The 23,596-nt window shown below is 42.7% G+C and overlaps 1 protein-coding gene across 3 annotated transcripts in view; it reads right to left on the reverse strand.

Annotated features, from left to right (window-relative positions):
• Positions 1-23,596, reverse strand: part of ABHD12 (abhydrolase domain containing 12, lysophospholipase) — a 117,266-nt gene that overhangs the window by 40,654 nt on the left and 53,016 nt on the right. For all 3 annotated transcript variants that reach the window (XR_008891517.1, XM_056567549.1, XM_056567548.1), the window contains exons 2-4: positions 7,135-7,259; positions 4,055-4,160; positions 1,893-2,012 (exon numbers count right to left, since the gene is read on the reverse strand). Coding sequence is in view for 2 of the 3 variants with exons in the window: in XM_056567549.1 (XP_056423524.1) it covers positions 1,893-2,012; positions 4,055-4,160; positions 7,135-7,259 (351 nt within the window). In the remaining variant the exon portion in view is untranslated. The remainder of the gene's footprint in view (positions 1-1,892; positions 2,013-4,054; positions 4,161-7,134; positions 7,260-23,596) is intronic.

Consider the following 23,596-nt stretch of genomic DNA (forward strand, 5'->3'; position numbering starts at 1 on the left):
GGATGTAATTAAGAAATGGCAGTCATCAGGAACAGTGGAAGTTAAAGCAAGATCTGGAAGACCAAGAAAAATATCAGACAGAACAGCTCGCAGGATTTAAAAAAAAACAATTCAAAACCCCCGTTTGAGTGCACAATCCCTCCACAAAGATCTGGCAGACACTGGAGTTGTGGTACACTAATCCACTATAAAGAGATACTTGTACAAATATGGTGGTCATGGAAGAGTCATCAGAAGAAAACCTCTTCTACGTCCTCACCACAAAAATCAGCGTTTGAACTTTGCAAATGAACATAGAGATAAGCCTGATGCATTTTGGAAACAAGTTCTGTGGACCGATGAGGTTAAAATTGAACTTTTTGGCCGGAATGAGCAAAGGTACGTTTGGAGAAGAAGGGAAACAGAATTTAATGAAAAGAACCTCTGTCCAACTGTTAAGCATGGGGGTGGATCAATCATGCTTTGGGGTTGTATTGCAGCCAGTGGCACAGGGAACATCTCAAGAGTAGAAGGAAAAATGGATTCCATAAAATTTCAGCAAATTTTGGATGCTAACTTGATGCCATCTGTGAAAAAGCTGAAGCTAAAGAGAGGATGGCTTCTACAAATGGATAATTATCCTAAACACACCTTGAAATCCACGGGGGATTACATCAAGAGGCGTAAACTGAAGGTTTTGCCATGGCCTTCACAATTTCCGGACCTCAACATAATTGAAAATCTATGGATAGACCTTAAAAGAGCAGTGCGTGACAGCCAGCCCAGAAACCTCAAAGAACTGGAAGACTTTTGTAAGGAAGAATGGGCAAAGATACCTCAAACAAGAATTGAAAGACTCTTGGCTGGCTACAAAAACTTGCCAAAGGGGGCAGTACGAGATATTAAAGGGGTATTCCAGGCCAAAACTTTTTTTTATATATCAACTGGCTCCGGAAAGTTAAACAGATTTGTAAATTACTTCTATCAAAAAAATCTTAATCCTTCCAATAGTTATTAGCTTCTGAAGTTTTCTGTCTAACTGCTCAATGATGATGTCACGTCCCGGGAGCTGTGCATGATGGGAAAATATCCCCATAGGAGCTGCACAGCTCCTGGGACGTGAGTCATCAGAAAGAAGTTAGACAGAAAACAGCAACTCAACTTCAGAAGCTAATAACTATTGTAAGGATTAAGATTTTTTAATATAAGCAATTTACAAATCTGTTTAACTTTCCGCAGCCAGTTGATATAAAAAAAGGTTTTGGCCTGGAATACCCCTTTAATACAAGTTTTTACCTGGGGTGCCCAAACTTTTGATCCCCACTGTACTAGGGTCAACAGCACAAATAGCTGCTGAGGACATTCCCAGATTGTGGGGACTAAGGTTGCCAAACTGACTTTTCTTCTAAAAATCTGTTATTATAATGTTCTATATAACCCTAAACAATAGGTATACATCCCATGATCAGTACATACATGTAATTGTAAGTGCAATCCCAAAACATTCAGCACATTACTTCTCCCATCTATACTGTTATAAGCAACATTCAGGAACGGGGTTTTTGTTTATGTTCCCTTTTCAGTTCAGTTAGGGTGTCAAGATGTAATCCCCTATAGTAAAAATTCATAGAAGTTCTACACATCTGAAAAACTGTAGAATGCACATTTTTCCCCATCTGGACAATTCATGCTTCATGTTGATGGTACAACCACAATCCAATCCGCATGTACTATACTGTAATTTGCTGTACATTCATAATGCAGAATCTGCACCGCAAATTTGTAGCAAATCCATCACATTTTTACCTAGATGTAGCCTCCCATTAGTGGGAAACAGCAAAAAATAAATAAATAAACAAATAAAAAGGAAAAAAATTGAAAAAATATAGTTATTAAAAAGTAGGTAAGCTTACCGGGTGCCTGCATTGCCATGTAAGTAAAGAATTACAGGATAGTTTGTAGACAATACTTCTTCATACCATGCTGGGTCTTTTCCCTGAGCATCTTTCCACAGGACAGCAGGAATGGTGTGCCTGGAATCACAAGAGTGCATTACACATCCAATACACAGTAATGTATATAAATAACATTATTGTGTGATTTCTCATTGCTTCCTGCAGAGGCCAGTGAAGTAAAGGTCAGTAAAAATAGCACCCAAAATCAATGGAGGATGGATATGTTCCAAAGGCTGGGTAATGCCAGACATCTCACTTCCCTAGAAGCAATTGTAAAATGTGAACAGTATGCGTGTAAAAATCGCTGGTATATTTTTAAGTTTAGTTTATCTGCTTGCTGTCTTATTGCATTTTATAGCCTTCATTGTTAATGCAGACAAAGGTCTCTGACAAGTCTTTATTCTGCCTGAAGCATAAATATACAATGGGTTCAGGGTAAATAAGAAATGACTACACTGTGTTATTTCTGGTTTTGGGTCTAGAGGGCTTAATGCAATAACCTTGCATGTCCAAACATATATTATCATCTCAAAACCTAGGCCATTTCATTGTTTATTAGCTCCCAGTAATCCATGTAGTTTCTAAAACAGAAATGCAGGTTTCCCAATACATGTGTTATACCGGGTAGCAAATCTATGCAATGCCGTAACTTAAAGGGATAGTCCAAAGAACAACACTGATGGGAGACCAGGGACCCCCATTCTTAAAATCAGAAAGGCTTCAGCAAATGGACCCCTATTATGGTTGGAAAAACCCTTTAAAAGGATCACTCCAGCATTTTTCTTTACCTATAGAGTGCAGAATAGGGTACTATTGTAGACTTATGTGAAAGCCCTGTGTATGCCTCATTTACACAGTTAAGTTGATGTGCCATTGATTGCTTTTCAGCCACCTCGATGTCTTTCTTTTTCGCCACCTAATATAGCCTATATTTCCCTTGAGGCCTCTGACTTTGCCGAAACACTGGGTTTGGGATCTCCTTATTGCACTTCCTCTGAATTAAAATCTGTCATCAGAATCACCCGCACTAAACCTGTTACACAGGTTTGTAGTGCGGGTGATCCTGATTAAAACGCTTCTTACCTCATTAAAAACTGTGCAGCGGTTCGCCAGATATCTTCATTTTTAGTTATATGGTATTCCCAGGCTTGGGAGGTCCGCAGCATCAGCACGGACTCGCTTATGTCATTTTGACCGGGCGGAGCGGCTGCCCAGCTCATGAATATTCATGGCTGCCTCATCGCAGTCTTCCTCCTGGTGTAGGTCACGTGGGTAGCGCCGCACATGCGCCGTACACCCGGAAGCGGCATTCTCCTGCATATCTATCTATGCAGGAGAACGCGGCTTCCGGGTGTATGGCGCATGGCGTATGCGCGGCAATATTTTTCATATCAACTGGCTCCAGAAAGTTAAACAGATTTGTAAATGACTGTCATTAAAAAATCTTAATCCTACCAGTACTTATCTGCTAAAGTTGAGTTTTTTTCTGTCTGACAACAGTGCTATCTGCTGACACCTCTGCCTGTCTCAGGAACTGTCCAGAGTACTGGTAGAATTAAGATTTTTTTAATAGAGTACTGGTAGAATTAAGATTTTTTTAATAGAAGTAATTTACAAATCTGTTTAACTTTCTGGAGCCAGTTGATATGAAAAAAAAAAATTGTTTTTCACTGGAATACCCCTTTAACTAGAGTGTTGACTAACCTACCATATTACTTACTCCTGGTCCCTTAGACAAAGCAGAAATATTTTCAGCAGCACTCTAGGGACAAAAAAAATTTGACTTTGTGGCAAGGGGGGGGGGGTCTGAGAATTCCCAACTGACTTGCACTGTTATACTGATAGAATATTGCTGATAGTGCCACTTTAAAAAGCGATTTTCTACCTTATCTGAATTGCTCTGTCAGTGAAAAGTTCTGATAAATGAAGGAATAGCTGCAGGGGAGTAGCTACTGCATCCCATCAGCATAAGACAGGCTGTAATAACTGATCATACGCGGGGTATATCCTCTCACAAGTAAATATTCCTCCTCAATAAGCAATAATCAAGTTAATTCCATACAACTTTAACCCTTCATACGATCAAATCATTATATCAGAAATAAAAAGGCCCCTCTTACCAGACACCAATAGATACATCCTCCTCTGGCTGCAGGTATAAATTACATGTGTGGTTTAAACCTTGATCCTGAGGCCTCTTCAGATCGATAAAATAAGGAAACCTCACTAAAAGACAAGGGAAGCACAACATAAGGTTACAGTGCATACATAGAGATGAAAGAGTTCTAGGTAGTATATAACCAGCTGTGTCCAGCTCTAGGCCTCAAGGAGATGGAACGAAGAAAAAGTCTTATCAAAAAGGCTAGGTTCACATCTGTCCAGCAAACCAGCGCCAGCACAAGCTAGACCTTTTGCATCTGACATCCAATTGGTGCATGGTGCTGGAACTATGGACCATCTGGCATATTTGTCACCTGCATGCGGTGGTTTTAGGATTTGGCACTTATAGGCCTGGGGGTATACATGTAGGATGAATTGGAACAAGGCCGTATGAAAAAATAAAAAATAAAGTCTGTCATAGTAGTTGAAAATTAAGATGGCAAAACTACAACTCCCAATATGCCCCAACAGCCTCGAGCCCTCAGGACATGATGGGTATTGTAGTTATGGGTTGGGAACACTGTCACAGGAGGAGGGATATGTTCTCATGAAGTGGTGTGATGATCAGTTCCAGAACCATGCATAAAATAATACTCCTAAAGAAGGAGGTAATAGAACGGTGGTCTCCAACCTGCGGACCTCCAGATGTTGCAAAACTACAACTCCCAGCATGCCCGGACAGCCAACGGCTGTCCGGGCATGCTGGGAGTTGTAGTTTTGCAACATCTGGAGGTCCGCAGGTTGAAGACCACTGTTAAAGAATATTATCTAAAAAATAATTTGCTTGGCAAGGCACAACTAGGTCATTCCTAACTAGAGATGAGCGAACTTACAGTAAATTCGATTCGTCACGAACTTCTCGGCTCGGCAGTTGATGACTTATCCTGCATAAATTAGTTCAGCTTTCAGGTGCCTGGGGGGCTGGAAAAGGTGGATACAGTCCTAGGAAAGAGTCTCCTAGGACTGTATCCACCTTTTCCAGCCCACCGGAGCACCTGAAAGCTGAACTAATTTATGCAGGAAAAGCCATCAACTGCCGAGCCGAGAAGTTCGTGACGAATCAAATTTACTGTAAATTCGCTCATCTCTATTCCTAACCATCGGGTATTTGAGAACTGCTCTTTACCTTTCTGCACACACCCAAAGCAAAGTGCGTGCATGTTCGCATAACTGGAATTAGCTTGCAGTCATGGTGCTGCCCTAGGGACTCAGGTTGAACACATATCCTGTTAGAGCGATTCCACATGTGTCAGAATATTTTCACAGATCAATCACAAATACAATACAACGGGGGGAATTGATTAATGGTTTTCCACTTTTTTGTGGTAAAAAGTCGCCCAATGCTTTGTCCAATGGGTCAAAAGTCACAACTTGCTACAGCTCTCTACCTGCAACTGCACTCTGAAGACGTGACAACGGGGCTTCTGTGTCACTCACTGTTGGGACATACAGCCTCTTTTCATGCAGAGCACAATTAAAGGGGTATTCCAGGCCAAAACTTTTTTTTATATATCATCATCTGGCTCCGGAAAGTTAAACAGATTTGTAAATTACTTGTATTAAAAAAATCTTAATCCTTCCAATAGTTATTAGCTTCTGAAGTTGAGTCGTTGTTTTCTGTCTAACTGCTCTCTGATGACTCACGTCTGACATCATCATTGAGCAGTTAGACAGAAAACTTCAGAATATAATAACTATTGGAAGGAATAAGATTTTTTAATAGAAGTAATTTACAAATCTGTTTAACTTTCCGGAGCCAGTTGATATATATATAAAAAAAGTTTTTGCCTGGAATAGCCCTTTAAAGGCAGAGAGCTGGGACTAGTGGTGGCTTGGTCTTTGCCCCCCAATGACTACTTAGCATCATTAGCATACTCTGCTCACCGGACTAAAAAAGTATTTTTTGGGGCATTTACACTGTACATTCCTGAACACATGGTAGGAAACCTTATTTAAAAGTCTATCATACCTTGCCCTTGCTTTTATGCCCTCAAATGTGCTCACAGGTTTCTTTCAAAGACTCATGCACTGAACGTGTTCACAAAACACATACGGTGAACAATTTGCCAATGAACCGTAGTTTAGCTTGACTAACGTTCCCCTTTTTTAAATAGTCTGTTTTGGTACCAACCTTGTACCTGAATCTCATAGCCCAAAACCCCAAATAACCAATACCCACCCACCAGAACCCCAAATCAGCAACTTCTCTTTCCTCAAAATAACTACTGACATATTAAAGAGTCATAGACATCCCATATGCTCAGTGTAATATAAGAATACTATTTTACCCCCATTTCATAACCTGTTACTTTACAGGTGGGGAGGAACGTATCTACACATAATGACATACTGTATGTGTTACCAATGTATGGTGGGTGGAATGGGACACTGTTTGTGGTTGGTTTTGGTGTTAAATGGGTAGAATGTAATAATTCGACACTAAACATAAAAAACAAAGAACAAAAAAAAAAAAAAAAAAAAAACTACGTACATATAACACCCTTTGTGTTCATTATAGTGAGCCCTATACTTTTCCCCTATGAAACATTAAAACATTTTTTATACAATACACATAACCCTCTAACATAACCCATCCTTAAAGTTGCTATTACACTGACAAAATAATGTAAAAAAAACTGTTCTCCCACCCAACCACAGCCTCGGAGATCGGATCTCGCACAGCAGATATTGTCCTTATTCTAACATGTGTGAGCAAAAAGGTTCACCAATCTATATTCTTAAAGGTGTACTCCACTGCTCAGCGTTTGGAACAAACTGTTCCGAACGCCGGAGCCTGGAGCTCATGATGTCATAGCTCCGCCCCATGACATCCCAACCCGCCCCTCAAAGAAAGTCTATGGGAGGGAGTGAGACGGCTGTCACGCCCCCACCCATAGACTTGCATTGAGGGGGCGGGGTGTGATATCATAAGGTGGCGGGGCTATGATGTCACGAGCTCCCGCCACCGGCTCCAGCGTTTGGAACAGTTTGTTCCAAACGCTGAGCAGCGGAGCACACCTTTAAACGAAAAACAACTTACCTAGATTAAGAAAGACCAGCTGAGCTTGTATTGCAGGACATATCTTGACAAGGAATGGAATGGCTATATAGAGACCAACTAGTGCAAATATAAACATTCGTAACCGGGACCACAAGCCATAACGCCTGGAGAGAAGAGGGAAAAAAACATATTACTTATCTGAACACAACTCGTCCCAGATCTCCCAAGGACGGACACAAAAGAAGGTAAACAGGTTAGGGTTACAAGATGGCTGAGGAGTGCCAACAACATTTCCTGCCACCAATTCAGAAGGTCCTTTGTGGAAATAGCGCCAATTTTGAATTGCACAGAGACATACCCACATAAGAACAACAGAAGTTACTGGGGAAGATTGTCAAATACACCAAAATTCTAACATAATTTGTGCTAAAAACTGTCTTACATGACTTCTTTCCCATTTATTATGAGTTTTAAACATTTTTGCCATAGCCACACTTTTTTTTTTTTTAAATGCAGAGGTACATGGGCCTGGCTAAACTTAGCCCCTTAACGACCATGCTCGCGTCATACACGGCAGGTTCCAGCTGCTAACAGTCGCCGGGGACCCGCCCATAATGGCCAACATCCGCGATCGTGCGGATGTCCGCCATTAACCCCTCAGATGCCGTGATCAATACAGATCGCGGCATTGCGGTACTTTGATTGGATGATCGGATTCGCCGCAGCGCTGCCGCGGCGATCCGATCATCCAGCATGACCGCCGGAGGTCCCCTTACCTAGCTCCGGCTGTCTCCCGGGGTCTTCTGCTCTGGTCTGAGATATAGCAGACCAGAGCAGAAGATGACCGATAGCACTGAACAGTATTAGCAAACAAACGATTGCTATAGATAGTCTCCTATGGGGAAATAAAAAGTGTAAAAAAAAAAAAAGTTGAAAAATGTAAAAATAAAAAAGTGAAAAAAAGTGAAAAATCCCCTCCCCCAATGAAAATTGTCAGTTTTTCCCATTTTACCCCAAAAAAGCGTAATTTTTTTTTTAATAAACATATTTGGTATCGCTGCATGCGTAAATGTCCGAACTATCAAAATATAATGTTAATGATCCCGTACGGTGAATGGCGTAAACTTAAAAAATAAAAAAAACTCCAAAAATGCAGTTTTGTCACATTTTATAAAAAAAAAAAAAAATGATCTAAAAGTTTTATATATGCAAATGTGGTATCTAAAAAGACTACAGATGATGGCGCAAAAAATGAGCCCTCATACCGCCCTATATACGGAAAAATTAAAAAGTTATAGGTGGTCAAAATAGGGCGATTTTAGATTACTGATTTTGTACAAAAAGTTTTAGATTTTTTTTAAGCGGTACAAAAATATAAAAGTATCTAGCCATGGGTATCATTTTAATCATATTGACCCACAGAATAAAGAACACATGTCATTTTTATCGTAAAGTGTATAGTGTGAAAACAAAACCCTCCAAAATGTGCAAAATTTTGGTTTTCATTTAAATTTCCTCCCTAAAAAAATTTTTTTGGGTGGGGTTCACCGTACATTTTATGGTAAAATGAGAGGTTTCATTACAAAGTACAATTGGTCACGCAAAAAACAAGCCCTTATATGGGTCTGTACATGGAAATATAAAGGAGTTATGGATTTTAGAAGGCGAGGAGGTAAAAACGAAAACGCAAAAATAAAATTGTCCTGGTCCTTAAGGTGAAAATGGGCTTGGTCATTAAGGGGTTAAAGGGGTACTCAGGTGGAAAAGTTTTTTTTTTTTTTTTTTAAATCAACTGGTGCCAGAAAGTTAAGATTTTTAAATTACTTCTATAAAAAAAAAAATCTTAATCCTTCCAGTACTTATTAGCTGCTGACTACTACAGAGGAAATTCTTTTCTTTTTGGAACACAGTGCTCTCTGCTGACATCTCTGTCCATTTTAGGAACTGTCCAGAGTAGGAGAAAATCCCCATAGTAAACATATGCTGCTCTGGACAGTTCCCAAAATGGACAGAGATGTCAGCAGAGAGCTCTGCGTTCCAAAAAGAAAACCATTTCCTCTGTAGTATTCAGCAGCTAATAAGTACTGGAAGGATTAAGATTTTTTTTTAAATAGAAGTAATTTACAAATCTGTTTATCTGCACCAGTTGATTTAAAAAATAAATAAAAAAGTTTTCCATCAGAGTACCCCTTTAAGCAAACTAATATTTGGTCTAAAAACAGTAGACAGTCTAAGGAGCCGTATTACACAGGCTGTGAAGCTCAGTAAACAAGTGTTGATCTTGCAGATCAGTCCTTGTCTATGGAGCCTTCTACAAGGCTTGACTATCATGCGTGGAGGGCAGCATAAACAATCGCTGGATCATTTGTTTGGCCTTTTGCCAAAATCAGCTTTATATATCTTTTTTACAGAGGAGACGTGTGGCCAACAGCAGATACATTTTTTAGCATGTAAGAGCTAAACAGCACCACTCCTGTCTGTAGGTTGTGTACGTATTACTATTGCTCGGACAAGCACAGGGCCCATTAATTTCCATGGGCCCGCGATCAGACATCTTATTCCTTATCCTTTGACTAAGGGATAAGATGTCCAGGGGCGGAGTCCTCTAATATTTTAACATTTAAAAGGGTACTCCGGTGAAAACCTTTTTTCTTTTAAATCAACTGGTGGCAGAAAGTTAAACATATTTGTAAATGACTTGTATTAAAAAACCTTAATCCTTCCAGTACTTATTAGCTGCTGAATGCTACATAGGAAATTCCTTTCTTTTTGGAACACTGATGACATCACGAGCACAGGGCTCTCTGCTGACATCTCTGTCCATTTTATCAACCATGCATAGCAGATGTATGCTAAGGGGAGCATGGTGGCTCAGTGGTTAGCACTGCTGCCTTGCAGTGCTGGGGACTTGGGTTCAAATCCCACTGAGGACAACAATAAATAAAGCATTATTATTATTATTATTATTATAATAACGTCAGCAGAGAGAACTTTGCTCATGATGTCATCAGAGAGCATTCCAAAAAGAAAAGAATTTCCTCTGCAGCATTCAGCAGCTAATAAGTACAGGAAGGATTAAGATTTTTTAATAGAAGTAATTTACAAATATGTTTAACTTTCTGCCACCAGTTGATTTAAAAGAAAAAAGGTTTTCACCGGAGTTGCCTGGTATAAGTGGTGACAAGGTTATTTTTGTGCTCTCTGCTGTTATTCAGCAAATGAGAGTTCCCTCCATGGCGCACAGCTAGTTCCCATTTTCTCGATTTTTGGGGGCAGGACTAGAACGGAGCTGTTTTAGTAGTACACAAAGTTACTTCCTGCATTTCCGCTCTAACCAATCACCAAGGTCATATTAAGCCCTGCAGATACTAAGATGAGAGGGAAGCCTTGATTTACCTTAAATGGACGACATAAATACTCTGGACACCTACAGATGCAGGTACACAGTCTCTCTCCTGCACAGAGCACATGATCAGCATAGTCCTAACCTCCTGTCTTGCTGAAGCTGCTACTAGACACAAATTTCCCATAACCGGCAGAAAACAGCAGATTGAAGGAAAGAGAGAAAGTAGTGGCCAATACTTTAGAGCTATTTTAATGGCATAAGGAGTCGTTTTTGGTAATTGCGTAGGCTTATTAGGAGGGATGTTGTATGAAATGACTGACTATTTAACAGACTGCTCTTAGCAATAATAGCCGAGACCATGGAAAGACCAGTCACTTATCTATACAATGCTGGAAGTAATGGCTGTCAGGCATCTGAGCACATGAAGTGGAGAAATACATTTTGACAGAAATGACTCCATCACTACAAATTCACTTCTACCAGGGCTTCAAAAAAAATAAAAATAAATTCCCTTCCTATGGAGCATTTCACCACTCATTACATAGCTCCTGGAGGATTTTCCACATATGCATCCAATATGACAGTGCACAAAGTGGGCTGCGGGCTATAGCAGCTATTAATAATGTTGTCCTAAATGCTTCTAGCAATGAATAAGTAACTGCGATACATGTACAAGACACAACCGCCCCCAATCCTGGTCTTTGTTGTTAATGTAAAAGCAATTGTGGCATTTAATCTTTTGCTGAAAAAAAATAGGTCAAATCATTAAGAGAAAAGAAAAATCCTGTTACAGACGTTCAAACCAAGTCTCTCCAAACCAACATCTAAATACAAGAAACCTAATGAGGAGATAATGGAGAAGAGAAAAAGGCAAATAATACATGAGCGCATACAGTAACTAGATAAAAGTCAGACACACACAATGTTTCCAGGTTACCATGTCACATGCCATGGGGCCTCCTGGCTGCAAATACCTAGGGGAATAGAGGATTTGGGGATTTGGACTTCAACATACACAAGCCTTTGTTCTCACAGGAAAGAAAGTGCTTGATCGGTGGAGTAAAGAGTGCACATTTCGGATATGTTCACACAGGCATTGTCCACATTGAAAATTTCCGTGTGGACATTGCCCCAGAGGAGCGCCAGCAGACCATGCCATGGCTAGTACCACTCGGAAATGTGCTATACCGACTCCGCAGAAACAATAGACAGGACTATTTCTACCTGCGGGCTCCGGAATCCGGATGGAAATTCCCTTGTGTGTACCCTTATGATTCTGAGCAAGTAGAGGTGAATGAAACCAGGGTATAGCAGTCCAAAACGGAACCAGACGTTTAGTTTGCAAAAAAGTAGTCCCCCCTTTAATGTGCGTCAAGCAGTCAGGTATGTGCCCATAACAACTTTGGCTCATTAAAAGCAAAACTACTTTTTGTAGAGTAAGTAAATTGATGGCCAAGCTATGACATACAGTTTCGGACTGGAATACTGTAGTTTAAAGGGGTATTCCAGGAAGAAAAATGTTTTATATATCAACTGGCTCCAGAAAGAGAAACAGATTTGTAAATTAACAAAGTAAAAAAAAGTTTTCCAGTCCTCAGTACATTCACTCTCAAATAGAGTTATATGGTATCTGTCTGAAATATCAATAAACTTCCATTTAAAATATTACATCCATTTTCTTTTCTTGTTGATACCAGACAGATACCATATAACTATTTGAGAGTGAATGTACTGAGGACTGGAAAACTTTATTTTTTTCTTTTTTTCTTTGTTGATTGTATCCCCGATTCCTCTTCTGGGTGAGAGGTATCCAGTTAACCTCGTTCATTTTTTCACGGTTGTCTGAGCTACGCATTCTACTGCATTTTTTCTTAGATTTGTAAATTACTTCTATTAAAAAAAATCTTAATCCTTCCAATAATTATCAGCTGCTGAAGTTGAGTTGTTCTTATCTGTCTGGAAACAGTGCTCTCTGCTGACATCTCTGCTTGTCTCAGGAACTGCACAGAGTAGAAGAGGTTTGCTATGGGAATTTGCTTCTACTCTGGACAGTTCCCGAGACACGTGTCATCAGAGAGCACTTAGACAGAAAAGAACAACTCAAATTCAGAAGCTCATAAGTACTGAAAGGATTAAGATTTTTTAATAGAAGTAATTTACAAATCTGTTTAACTTTCTGGAGCCAGTTGATTTATATTTTATATATAAAGTTTTTTCCTGGATAACCACTTTAATGTAGTGAAGTTTCGCTCACCTCTAGTTGGGAAAACTTGCCATATTCCCATTAGGCTGATTACGTGTGTCCCAGCATTTGTTGTCAACAGTGACTGAAAATATTACAAAATAGTATATCGATAGCAAATATATCAGTCACAATGGCTGACTACTTGGTTTCCAGCCACTCTCTCTCCTTAAAGGGGTACTCCGCTGCTCAGCGTTTGGAACAAACTGTTCCAAAAGCTGGAGCCGGGAGCTTGTGATATCATAGCCCCGCCCCTCATGACATCACACCCCCTCAATGCAAGTCTATGGGAGGGGGCGTGATGCTGTCACTCCCCCTCCCATAGACTTGCATTGAGGGGGCGGGGTTATAACGTCACAAGCTGCTGGCTCCAGCGTTTGGAACAGTTTGCTCCAAACACTGGAGCAGCGGAGTGCCCCTTTAAGCAGCTAACCTCAATGTTTTGTTAAACTCAGGATTACTATCCAAGTTGTACAAACATAAGGCTCAGAAGTAAAGAGCTCAACTTCTTCGGATATTAACAATGGAGGAGATTTATCAAACCTTGCAAAGAACAAGAGGAGAAGCTGCCTATAGCAACCAATCAAAATGTTAAACCTGAAAGCTGAATTCTAACTGGTTTTTACTGGTACCTCTTTTTTTACCACAAACTTAGTTAACTCTTTCTCAACATCTCGGGGGGGGGGGGGGGGGGGGTTGGGGGTTACAGAGACCATCTTCTAGGATGGGCTATTGCAGACTTTTTTTTACATATACACTTTTTTTTTACATATAGTGACCCCCCCGGCCTACGATGGCCCCGACATACGATCATTTCAGCATACGATGACCTCTCAGAGGCCATTGCATGTTGAAGGCAGCATCAACATACGATGCTTTTGTATGTCGGGGCCATCGCATTAACGGCTATCCGGCAGCGCAGACTGCTTCAGCTGCCACCAGATAGCCGTTTACGGTGCCCCGTGTGGTCCGCTGACGATCACTTACCTGTCCTCGGGGCTCCGGCGGGTCCTCTTCGGGATCCCCTGCATCGTCGGCGTTCTCCATAGTCGTCATCACGTCGCTGCGCACGCTGTCCCGTCATCCAATAGGAGCGGCGTGCGTAGCGACGTGATGGTGGCGACGGAGAGCGAGGATGCCGGGGAAGCAGAGGCCTTGCCGGAGCGTCGGGGACACTTCGGGGACGCGGCAACAGTGATGGAAGGAGACATCCAGGGCAGCGGTGACAGTCCGGAGTGGTGGGGACAGGTGAGTACAACTTCCTATACCAGTGGTCTTCAATCTGCGGACCTCCAGATGTTGCAAAACTAAAACGATGGTTTCAACAAACGATGGTCCATTTGGAACTGATTACCATCGTATGTTGAGGGACCACTGTGCATATTATATTATATTATATATATATATATATATATATATATATATATATATATATATATATATACACACACATACACACACACACACACACACACACACATACAGTATACCAGTGAGTAGTAGTTGGATGGGAGATGTTTGGCATCAGATATCTCAGGAAAGTCTGGTGATCTCACTGTCCATGTAAAGACCCCATCACCACTGAATCTTTCCGGGGCAGAGATGCAGAGATCCCCATCCACCTACTTCTCTTCAGTTAATGCAGTACGAACCAAGGTTTGCGCACAAAGCATATAGAAAGGAAAAAAAGAAATGCCACACAAAGCGTATGGCTTCCATTACAGACTGGTGCTCTCTACATGCACTGTACACCCCTTATAATATTTTTCTTTGCAGAATTACAAACACTTCCACACTAATCCGGCACTGATACAGAAAAGGACATTATTGACATAGGACATTGTAGCAGCAATATTTTCAGTAGATACTATATTGGCCAAGCTCATGTTTCTCACTGTAAATGTAACACGAATGGCTAAAAGAGATTATGTGACTGACAGCCAGGATGAAAATGTCAGCATGGTTATAGAGTAATACAGAAACATGTTCATGTCCAGGAAAAGCAGTCAGAGAGACCACTACACATATCCTTTAGAGCAGGGGTCTCAAACTGGCGGCCCTCCAGATGTTGCAAAACTTCAACTCCCAGCATGCCTGACATGCCCAGATAGCCATTTGCTGCAGCTAATGGCAGTCAGGAATGATGGGAGTTGAAGTTTTGCAACATCTGGGGGGAAACCAGTTTCAGACCCCTGCTTTAAAGACCCCATCATGACCAGTCATCTCCCCTCACAGCTAGCCTTCAGGTGAATGTACCAGGATCCCTTCCAATAGTCACTGACACTTAGTAGTAACATGTCCACTTGGCAAAGGTAACATTCCTGTATATTGTAAACACTGTGACTGCAGTGATCATTACCCCAAGGAGAAGAAATAAGGTCACTGCAGTGATACAATGTTCCAGCAGAGTAAACACACAATTTACAGTGTTTGCCATCAAAACATGTTCAGTATTACTGTATACTTCGTATACAGTTAAGAGCTTTTGAGACTTCCGGTTCCAGCGCGGGTCATGGCAGCAGCGCAGTAAGGAGGCTCCGGCTCCCCCCAGCTCTCCCTGGCTATTTTACCTGCCTGTGACAGCTGAATCCAGCTCCACTACAGTCCCCACCATGGACCACTAAGCGCTGCAGAATCTGTAGGCGCTATATAAATAAATTATTATTATTAAATAGATTATTATTACAGCTGTGCGGTCCGCAGTCTCCAGCAACGCCGCTGCAGCTCACAGCATTGCAGCGCAGTACTGCTAAAATGGCAGCCGCACTTCCCGGCTCAGCTAATCCTGCGGCCCCCACTGGTAATGAGACCGCACCTCCCTCTTCTCTGAGCGCTGATACGGGTGCTGAGCTCATGGGTGCCGCTCCTAGCCCTCTCTTGGCCCCAGCACTCTCACTAAAAAAGGTGCAGATGACCCTCCCCAGCTCTCAGGACAATGCACCTCCTGTTAGTGCCAGTCAGTGCCACCAGACAGAATACACACTGCTGGCAGCAGAGATGGCACAAAGAATCTCCCCCAGTGTACAGCGCATTGTGGAGGAAGCCCTCAGATCTGCGCTCCAGAAGTTGCTGATCACTCCTGCCGCATTGGTGAGGCAGAACACCATATTTCATCACTCAAAGATGGCGAGATGGCGAGCGGCGCTTACAGACTGCTGAATATGAGCTTTCCCGGATGAGTGAGAAACTAGAAGACCTAAAAAATAGGTCAAGGAGAAATAAATTTGCACATAGTGGGCGTTAAGGAGTTGGTGACTTCAGTTGGCCTGCAAAGTTTCTGCGAGCACGAAGTTCCCAAAGCCCTGGGCTGATCTTACCCCTGCAGGGTTGAGCAAGCACACAGTATTGGATCAGCAGTTGCCTCTGCCCCCCAGCACTGGCGAACCAGCCACGCCAGGTCATCCTTTGTCTCCTGGACTTTAACGACAAGATTGCTATATTGAAGGCATACAGATGCAAGTCCCAGCCGCTTGTAGTCCATGTTATGCGACTGTTAATATTCGAAGAGGCGGCGAAACACTACAGAGCCTTCAGTTCTATCTGCACCTCCCTCTATAAATCCAATTGTCGATTCCTACTCCAGTATCTGGCACTCCTCAGGGTGTTCCATGCTGACAGGGCCATCTCGGTCTACAAGAATCCGGAAGCGGCTGCTGCAGCCCTGGACCATGCTCTGGTGTCTTCTTCTCCAATGCGCTCAAGGCAAACGACGATGGTTCCCACTCACCGACACCTCTGGACCGTCACAAGAGACCACGCTCACCACGGAACCAGCGCAATAGCAACAGGTGCTACTCACCGGGCTGAACTTTCGTCTTTCCTGTGAACTCCGTGTCAAGATTCCGGGACTGCATCACATTCTGCTGCTGACCCTCGGGTTTTTATGTTCTTGGTTCGTCTGTATGCCCCCTTCTTTTTTCTTGGCCAGTCTGCCCCCTTCTCTTTTTATTTATCTCCGTTTTGGGGATAGGGACCAGTGCCTTTCTACCCTACTGGCCTGGGGGGAGTGCAGATGTGACTATGTTCCTGATGAAGGATTTTTTCCCCCCTATCACCCGAAAAAAGGGAGTCCCATACCCAGGTTGGTCAGGCCCTGTGGTTTATGAGGGTGTGTCCTAGGTCTCCAAGAAGCTTGATTTTTGTTTTTTTCTATCCCTTTAATTATTTTTGCTGCCTGTATGTGGCATTGTTATTTTGCTATGTGCCTATGTTTTCTCATTGCATGCCATTTTTGTATCCTGTACATACTGCACTGTGCCTTGCACGATGCACTGCTGCTGCTCCGGTGTTACTATTTATTTAGCCGACAGGTTCCACTTTATACCCCCATTATGGCTAACTTTATAAGGTGGAATGTGAAAGGTCTCATAAATGCAGGCTCCTGTTTCCCTACTAGAAAAAGTCTCGACCTGATATAGTCTTACTGCAAGAAACCCATTTACCCGGAGAGGATTTATTTTGGATGTAGCAGCAGTGGGTCGGGCATGTTTATGGTTCACCAGCTGTAGAGGGCAAGGCAGGGGTTAGGACTTTAATACATAAATCTTTCCCATTTACATTACTCTCTCATGTAGCAGACTCAGAGGGGAGGGTCTCTCACCTTCAGTTGGAACACAACAGGGAGGTTTTTAGCATTTATAACATCTATGCATCTAATGGGGAAAACTGCCCATTTTTGGCAATCTAGCCAACCAGTCGTGGTCCCGTATTGATCCTTTTCTTGTTAGCGCGTGATAAGGCGCTCTGGTTCAGGCTGTGAGCATTGAAGATTTGGTTATATCGGATCATTCCCCAGTTACCCTCTCCCTCCAAGGGGCTCTGATATCTTATTTCGCTTCCCATCCCTCCTGATCAAGGATGAGTCGTTCATTGACCAATTACGGGGGGTGGTGGTTGGAATTTGATAGTGCAAACACAGTGCATCGCTCAGAACCACTTCTCTACTGGGAAACGGGCAAAGTGGTTGTACGGGGTAAACTGAGATCCTACCTGACCTCCCTTAAACGTGTCTCATTCCAATTTTCTTAATGCTAGTGCTCGCTTGCATCAGACATACACCTATGGATGGGTAGATCTCAGACCAGAGCAGAAGAAGCTGGGAAGACTGCAGAGGTAGGTGAGGGGACCTTCGTCCGACACTGATCTGATCCCTGCGGCGATTAGATCAGAATAAAATGTAGCCGCGCTGCCGCAGTGATCTGAATTGATCATTGTCAAGTGACCACCAGCAGCCAATTTGCGGTCACATTCTGTACTCTGAAGGGTCACTGCTATGTCACACCTCATTTATCACAAGGGAAGCAAGCAAAATATGCAAAATACATGGGGATCTTTTTATGCAACAGTGTAGTATAGAGTGCTACATGTAAAATACATTTTTCTATAGTTGAATACATAACATGTGGCTTCTGTGTAGATGCCAGTAATAAGCTACTTCTCATTGGGACACACTCCATAAAGGCTTTATAAAGTATAGTAAGCAAAATTGTAGGAGATGCATCTCCAGCGCTTTTTAGCGAATGTAATGAACAATGATCCGATAAGGAAACAAAAGCATTAAAACACACAAAAGGAATACCAGGTCTTACCATCTGCTGACAGCTGTGTTCAGGCAAAAAAGATAAGTCAGCAATATTGTAGCAAGGCTGTAATTTACTATAATAATATTCAAATCCAAAAATAACCGCTGTCTGACAAATGCTGAACGATATGGAATACAGTGAGAATGAATCTCAAGTAAAACCTGAGCATAAATTAAAGATTAATGTAACAGATTTCTATGCTGCCAACCTATATTATATACAGCATGCAGCCTTAGGCATTGTTCATCCGGTAGAATTTCCGTGTGGAATTCTGCTGGAAAATTCAGCTCAGAATGTCTATAAATGTATGCAATTCTGCACATTAAATTGAATGGGGATTCCACAGTCCCATTTACACGGCAGAATTTCCGCAGTGAAAATTCTGCCACGGAAATTCTGCTTTCTGGGCAAAATCCCATTGAACTCAGAATTCTTGACAGAATTCTGTGTTTCGAGAACACCGAAAATTCCACTTAAAATTCAGCAGCAGGCTTTGCAGAACAGAATTTAAGCGGAACAATAGAATTTTTGCCATGTAAACATAGCCTTTAAAGGGGTTATCCCAAAAAACTGAAAGGTGTGGTGCTGTATTTGGAAGAAGTTAGTTTAGTTTTCCTGGATTACCCTCTTTTGGCTAGGTTTCAACATAGGTTTTTTTTCTAGTGTTTTCTTTGTCAGAAGTGGATCCATTAGCAAGGAGAGGTATAAGTCCTTCCTTTATATTGTTCATTCCTTTAGAATCGAATTCTGGCTTTGGTTCAAAAACTGCAGTAGCAGTTTTACAAAATAAGGGTATGTCCACACTGAGGAATTTCCCCAAGCAGAATTCTGACGAGGAAGTCTGTTCCGCTTAAAGAGAAAGAACATGTTCTTTCTTTCAGGTGGAATCAGCGTCGTTCTCCCATAGAGATCAATGTTATTTTTTTTTTTTTTGAGTCAGAAGCATTTCTGCGCGGAATCCGCATGAAAAAAATAAATAAATAAATGTTATGAATAGAAATACTTGATACTCTTCCTCCGCATAAAACCTACATTTCCGCGCGGAATTCCACGTGATTTCCGCGCGAAATCTCTGAGAGTTCTTGAGGAACAGTAACAATATTTTGAGGCAGAAAATTTCTGCTTTATTTCCGCCCCAATTCCTCAGTGTGAACATACCCTAAGGGTATGTTCACACTACAGAGTGTGAACGGAATCTACGCTCGCTGAATTCAGCAAGTGGAGATTGACTGGCAGCCGCCGGCGGCGGAAGGACCGCGCGGCACTGCGCCGTCACCATTGACGGCTATGCAGTGCTCGCGGACTTCCGCGCAAAGAATGAACATGTTCTTTCTTTGCGCGGAATAATTTCAGCTGCGGAATTGTCCGCCGCTGAAATTCCGCAGTGTGAACTGGTCTCGCGGAGACCCATTCACACTAATGTTCAGTTCACACTGCGGAATTCCGCGGGGAACTCCGTAGTGTGAACATACCCTAAGGCAGAAAAACCTGTGTGCCCAAACACCTTATATTAAAGCTTGCTGAACCTGCCACCTTTGGCAGGTTAAGCTGACAAAAGGTGTACGGTAGCCACCCGGCTATTCACCAATAGATAGTGTGTAGGCTTTTTTCTGCACAACCCCATTGTTCTAGGAGGGAAAACCTGGCACCAGAGTTGTCTGGCTGCGGCTTATCCCTCCTTTCCTCACAGAGGAAACATGAATACTTGACCAGGGAAGGTTGGGAGGTTCAATAGTGGTATATACACTAGACATGCATCCACCAAACCATCTGAATTCTGCAAGGCTGGCCAACCATCTGATGTGTATTGGGGCCATTTGACTTTTCCTTGACAGATTAAATCAGCATGAGAAGGATGATGAACTGGGCATGCAGAATTTTACTTCTCAGATCCTTTGTCTTTTGAGGAGGTAAGCCGATACCAAAGGAGTGTCAGAAGCTTACATCCCTTCCCAATCACTTACGTTTCCCATACAGCTTATCCTAAAGTTGGACAAACCCACCCCGAGAGGAGAGTTTGGCAGAATATCTGCCACCAAGGTTTATGGTGGCCTCTCGACTGAACAGATTATCTCAGACTTGGCCAAAGGTTGGGGAGATTTATCAAAACCTGTCCAGAGGAAAATTTGCTGAGTCACCCAATAGCAACCAATCAGATCACTTCTTTCATTTTTAAAAAGGCCTCTGAAAAATGAAAGAAGCGATCTGATTGGTTGCTATGGGCAACTCAGCAACTTTTCCTCTGGACAGGGTTTGATAAATCTCCCCAAATGACTAAGCATTCAGCCAAGACAACACAGGAGTGGCTTAGGAACAATTCTGTAAAATGTCCTTGAGTGGCCCAACAAGAGCCCTGACTTTAACCCAATGGAACATTTCTGGCGAGACCCGAAAATGGCTTCCTGATGGTGCCCATCCAACCTGACAGAGCTTGAGAGGATCTGCAGAAAAGAATGGCAGAAAATCCCCAAAGCTTACGTCCTAATATCCAAGACGACTGGAGGCTGTCAAAGGTTCATCAATTAAATACTAAACAAATGGTCTGAATACTTAGGTCAATGTAATACAGTGGTCCCTCAAGTTACAATATTAATTGGTTCTGGGACGACCATTGTATGTTGAGACCAGAACTCTCTGGAAACCTGGTAATTGGTTGTAAAGCCCCAAAATGGCATCCAAAAATAGGAAAAAAAAAGTGAGGATTAAAGAAAAATAAGTAGATAACTAATACAGATAAAGCAAATCCTTACATATAAAAGTAATAAAGATCTGCTGGGAGCTGTAAATCACTGTCTATGTCAGTTTTTTCCAAGGAGGGAGCCTCCAGCTGTTGCAAAACTACAACTCCCAGCATGCTCGGACAGCCTTTGGCTGTCCGGGCATGCTGGGAGTTGTAGTTTTGCAAAAGCTTGGGGCACCCTGCTTGGGAAACACTGGTCTATGTACATGCAATGTCCTAAAAAAGTTAGATGGAGCCGCCCTCACCTGGTGTCCAGAGGAGCAGGTAACCCTGGTACAGGTAAAGTGTACAGAACATGTAATACCTCCCTGTACTGTAGGGGGCTCTACCAGACATCAGTCAGTGCATACACTTCAGTAACACAGGGGTTTTACCAGTCAATGCCCATTCTGATTGGTCGGTTCTTCCGGCCATTGACACATTTCACAAATCTGGACTGTCTGTACATTGTATGATGAGTCTGGTTTCAACTAACAATGATCCAGAAAAGACCATTGTATGTTGAAACTATTGTATGTTGAGGGATCACTGTATTTTACTTTTTTTCTTTTAAAAATTTAAAGATTAAATTAAAATGATTAAAGATTTCTAACATTCAGTTTTTATTTTGTCATTATGGGTATTGAATTTTTCTTTAGTACAAGGCCGCAAAATTTGAAAGGCTCTGAAGAGTTTCTGAAAGCATTGTACATATACTATGTGTTAAGAAGTGTTCAAATAACTGAAAAAAATAGCATCTCTAAATGAAATGGATATGATGCCAGCCTGACATTGTACGCTGTTACCTATTTATAGGATGCAATATGTTCAAATGAAAGCTGTGAGAAAAACCCAGGGAGAGGGCACTGTAATCAGGCAGTGTGCCAGGCACTACTGCCATCAGCTACGGCACCATGATCTCATTCTACAGCTCTCAAATCACTTCACTGGCTTCAGTTTGCTTTTCAGACCATATTTACTCCGTAGTAGTCAGATTGTCAGATTAAATATCAGGAAAATAACATTTACAATAGAATTTTTAGGTACCCTATATATTCGAGTATAAGTAAGGGATCGACTGATTATCGGTTTGGCCGATATTATCAGCCGATATTCAGGATTTTGGGCGTTATCGGCAATTACCTTGCCGATAATCCGATAAGGCATCACCCACCGCACCGCGACCACCCCCCTAACCGACCCACCCCACCGCGTCGCACCCACCACCCCGGCCCCATTGCCTCCCCCATCCCCGGTTTTATACTTGCCTGTTCCCGGGGTTCACACTACTTCTGGCTCCTGCTGCGTCCTGCAACTGTGCACAATGACGAGTAACGTGACGCAACTTCACCATCAGTGCGCACAGTGACAGCTCAGGAGAACGCCACCGGAGCCAGATGTAGAGTGGACACCGGGCCCTGGGAACAGGTAAAACCGGGGATGGGGGAGGCAATGGGGCCGGAGCGGTGCGGTGGGGGGGGTGCGGTCGCGGTGATAGGACTCAGGAGGAACCCCGAACAGGCAGGGGGTGCAGCGGTGTCGCGGGGGATAAATAGCCGATAACTTATACCGGAATATCGGTATAAATTATCGGCCCTAACCATCACAGATTATCGGTATCGGCCCTAAAAAAAAATCGATATCGGTCGATCCCTAGTATAAGCCGACCTGAATATTAGCCGAGGTCCCTAATTTCACCCCAAAAACGCAGGAAAAGTTATTGACTCGACTATAAGCCTAGGCTGGGAAATATATCATCCCCCCCCCCCCCATGTCATCATCCAGAACCCCGTCATCATCACCACCTGTCAATTCCTTCATCAGTGGTCTTCAACCTGCGGACCTCCAGATGTTGCAAAAACTACAGCTCCCAGCATGCCCGGACAGCCAACGGCTGTCCGGGCATGCTGGGAGTTGTAGTTTTGAAACCTCTGGAGGTCCGCAGGTTGAAGGCCACTGCGGCCTTCGTCATCATCGAGACCCCCTTAGTTTTCTACTCACCTCCCCTCGGTGGGAAGGAAGGGTGAGCTGGTCCGGGCCATCTATGCTGCAGAGACCATCCAGTGGGGAGGGTTAGTTGTTCCGGGCTGTACATTTTCCCTCTTCATCGCTCCGGGTCTGCCCCGGACTAGTGACGTTGCCTTGATGGCTGTCCGGGCATGCTGGAAGTTGTAGTTTTGCAACATCTGGAGGTCCACAGGTTGAAGACCACTGACAGACGGAGAGTTCACTCGAGTATCAGCCGAGTGAAGTGTTTTCAGCACGAAAAATCGTGCTGAAAAACTCGGCTTATACTCGAGTATATACAGTATAATTTTTTTTTCAGTGCTCTTCTCTGGATCTTGTAATTTTTTGCAGAAGGCTTTTTGAAAATCACCTGACCTACAACATCTACAAGAAGCCAAGAGGTGAGAGTGAAAGCATCCAATGGTGCCCATATCAGGGGGCTGAAGGATTCCCAGATCAGAATGTGGATAAGGGTACACAAGCCTTTATGGAACTCTTCACTGGCCAAAGAGACCCACCACTATTAAAAAAATCTTAATCCTTTCAGTACTTATGAGCTTCTGAAGTTAAGGTTGTTCTTTTCTGTCTAAATCCTCTCTGACACC

This window comes from Hyla sarda, chromosome 3 (genome assembly GCF_029499605.1).
Source record: "Hyla sarda isolate aHylSar1 chromosome 3, aHylSar1.hap1, whole genome shotgun sequence".
Taxonomy (NCBI): Eukaryota; Metazoa; Chordata; class Amphibia; order Anura; family Hylidae; genus Hyla; species Hyla sarda.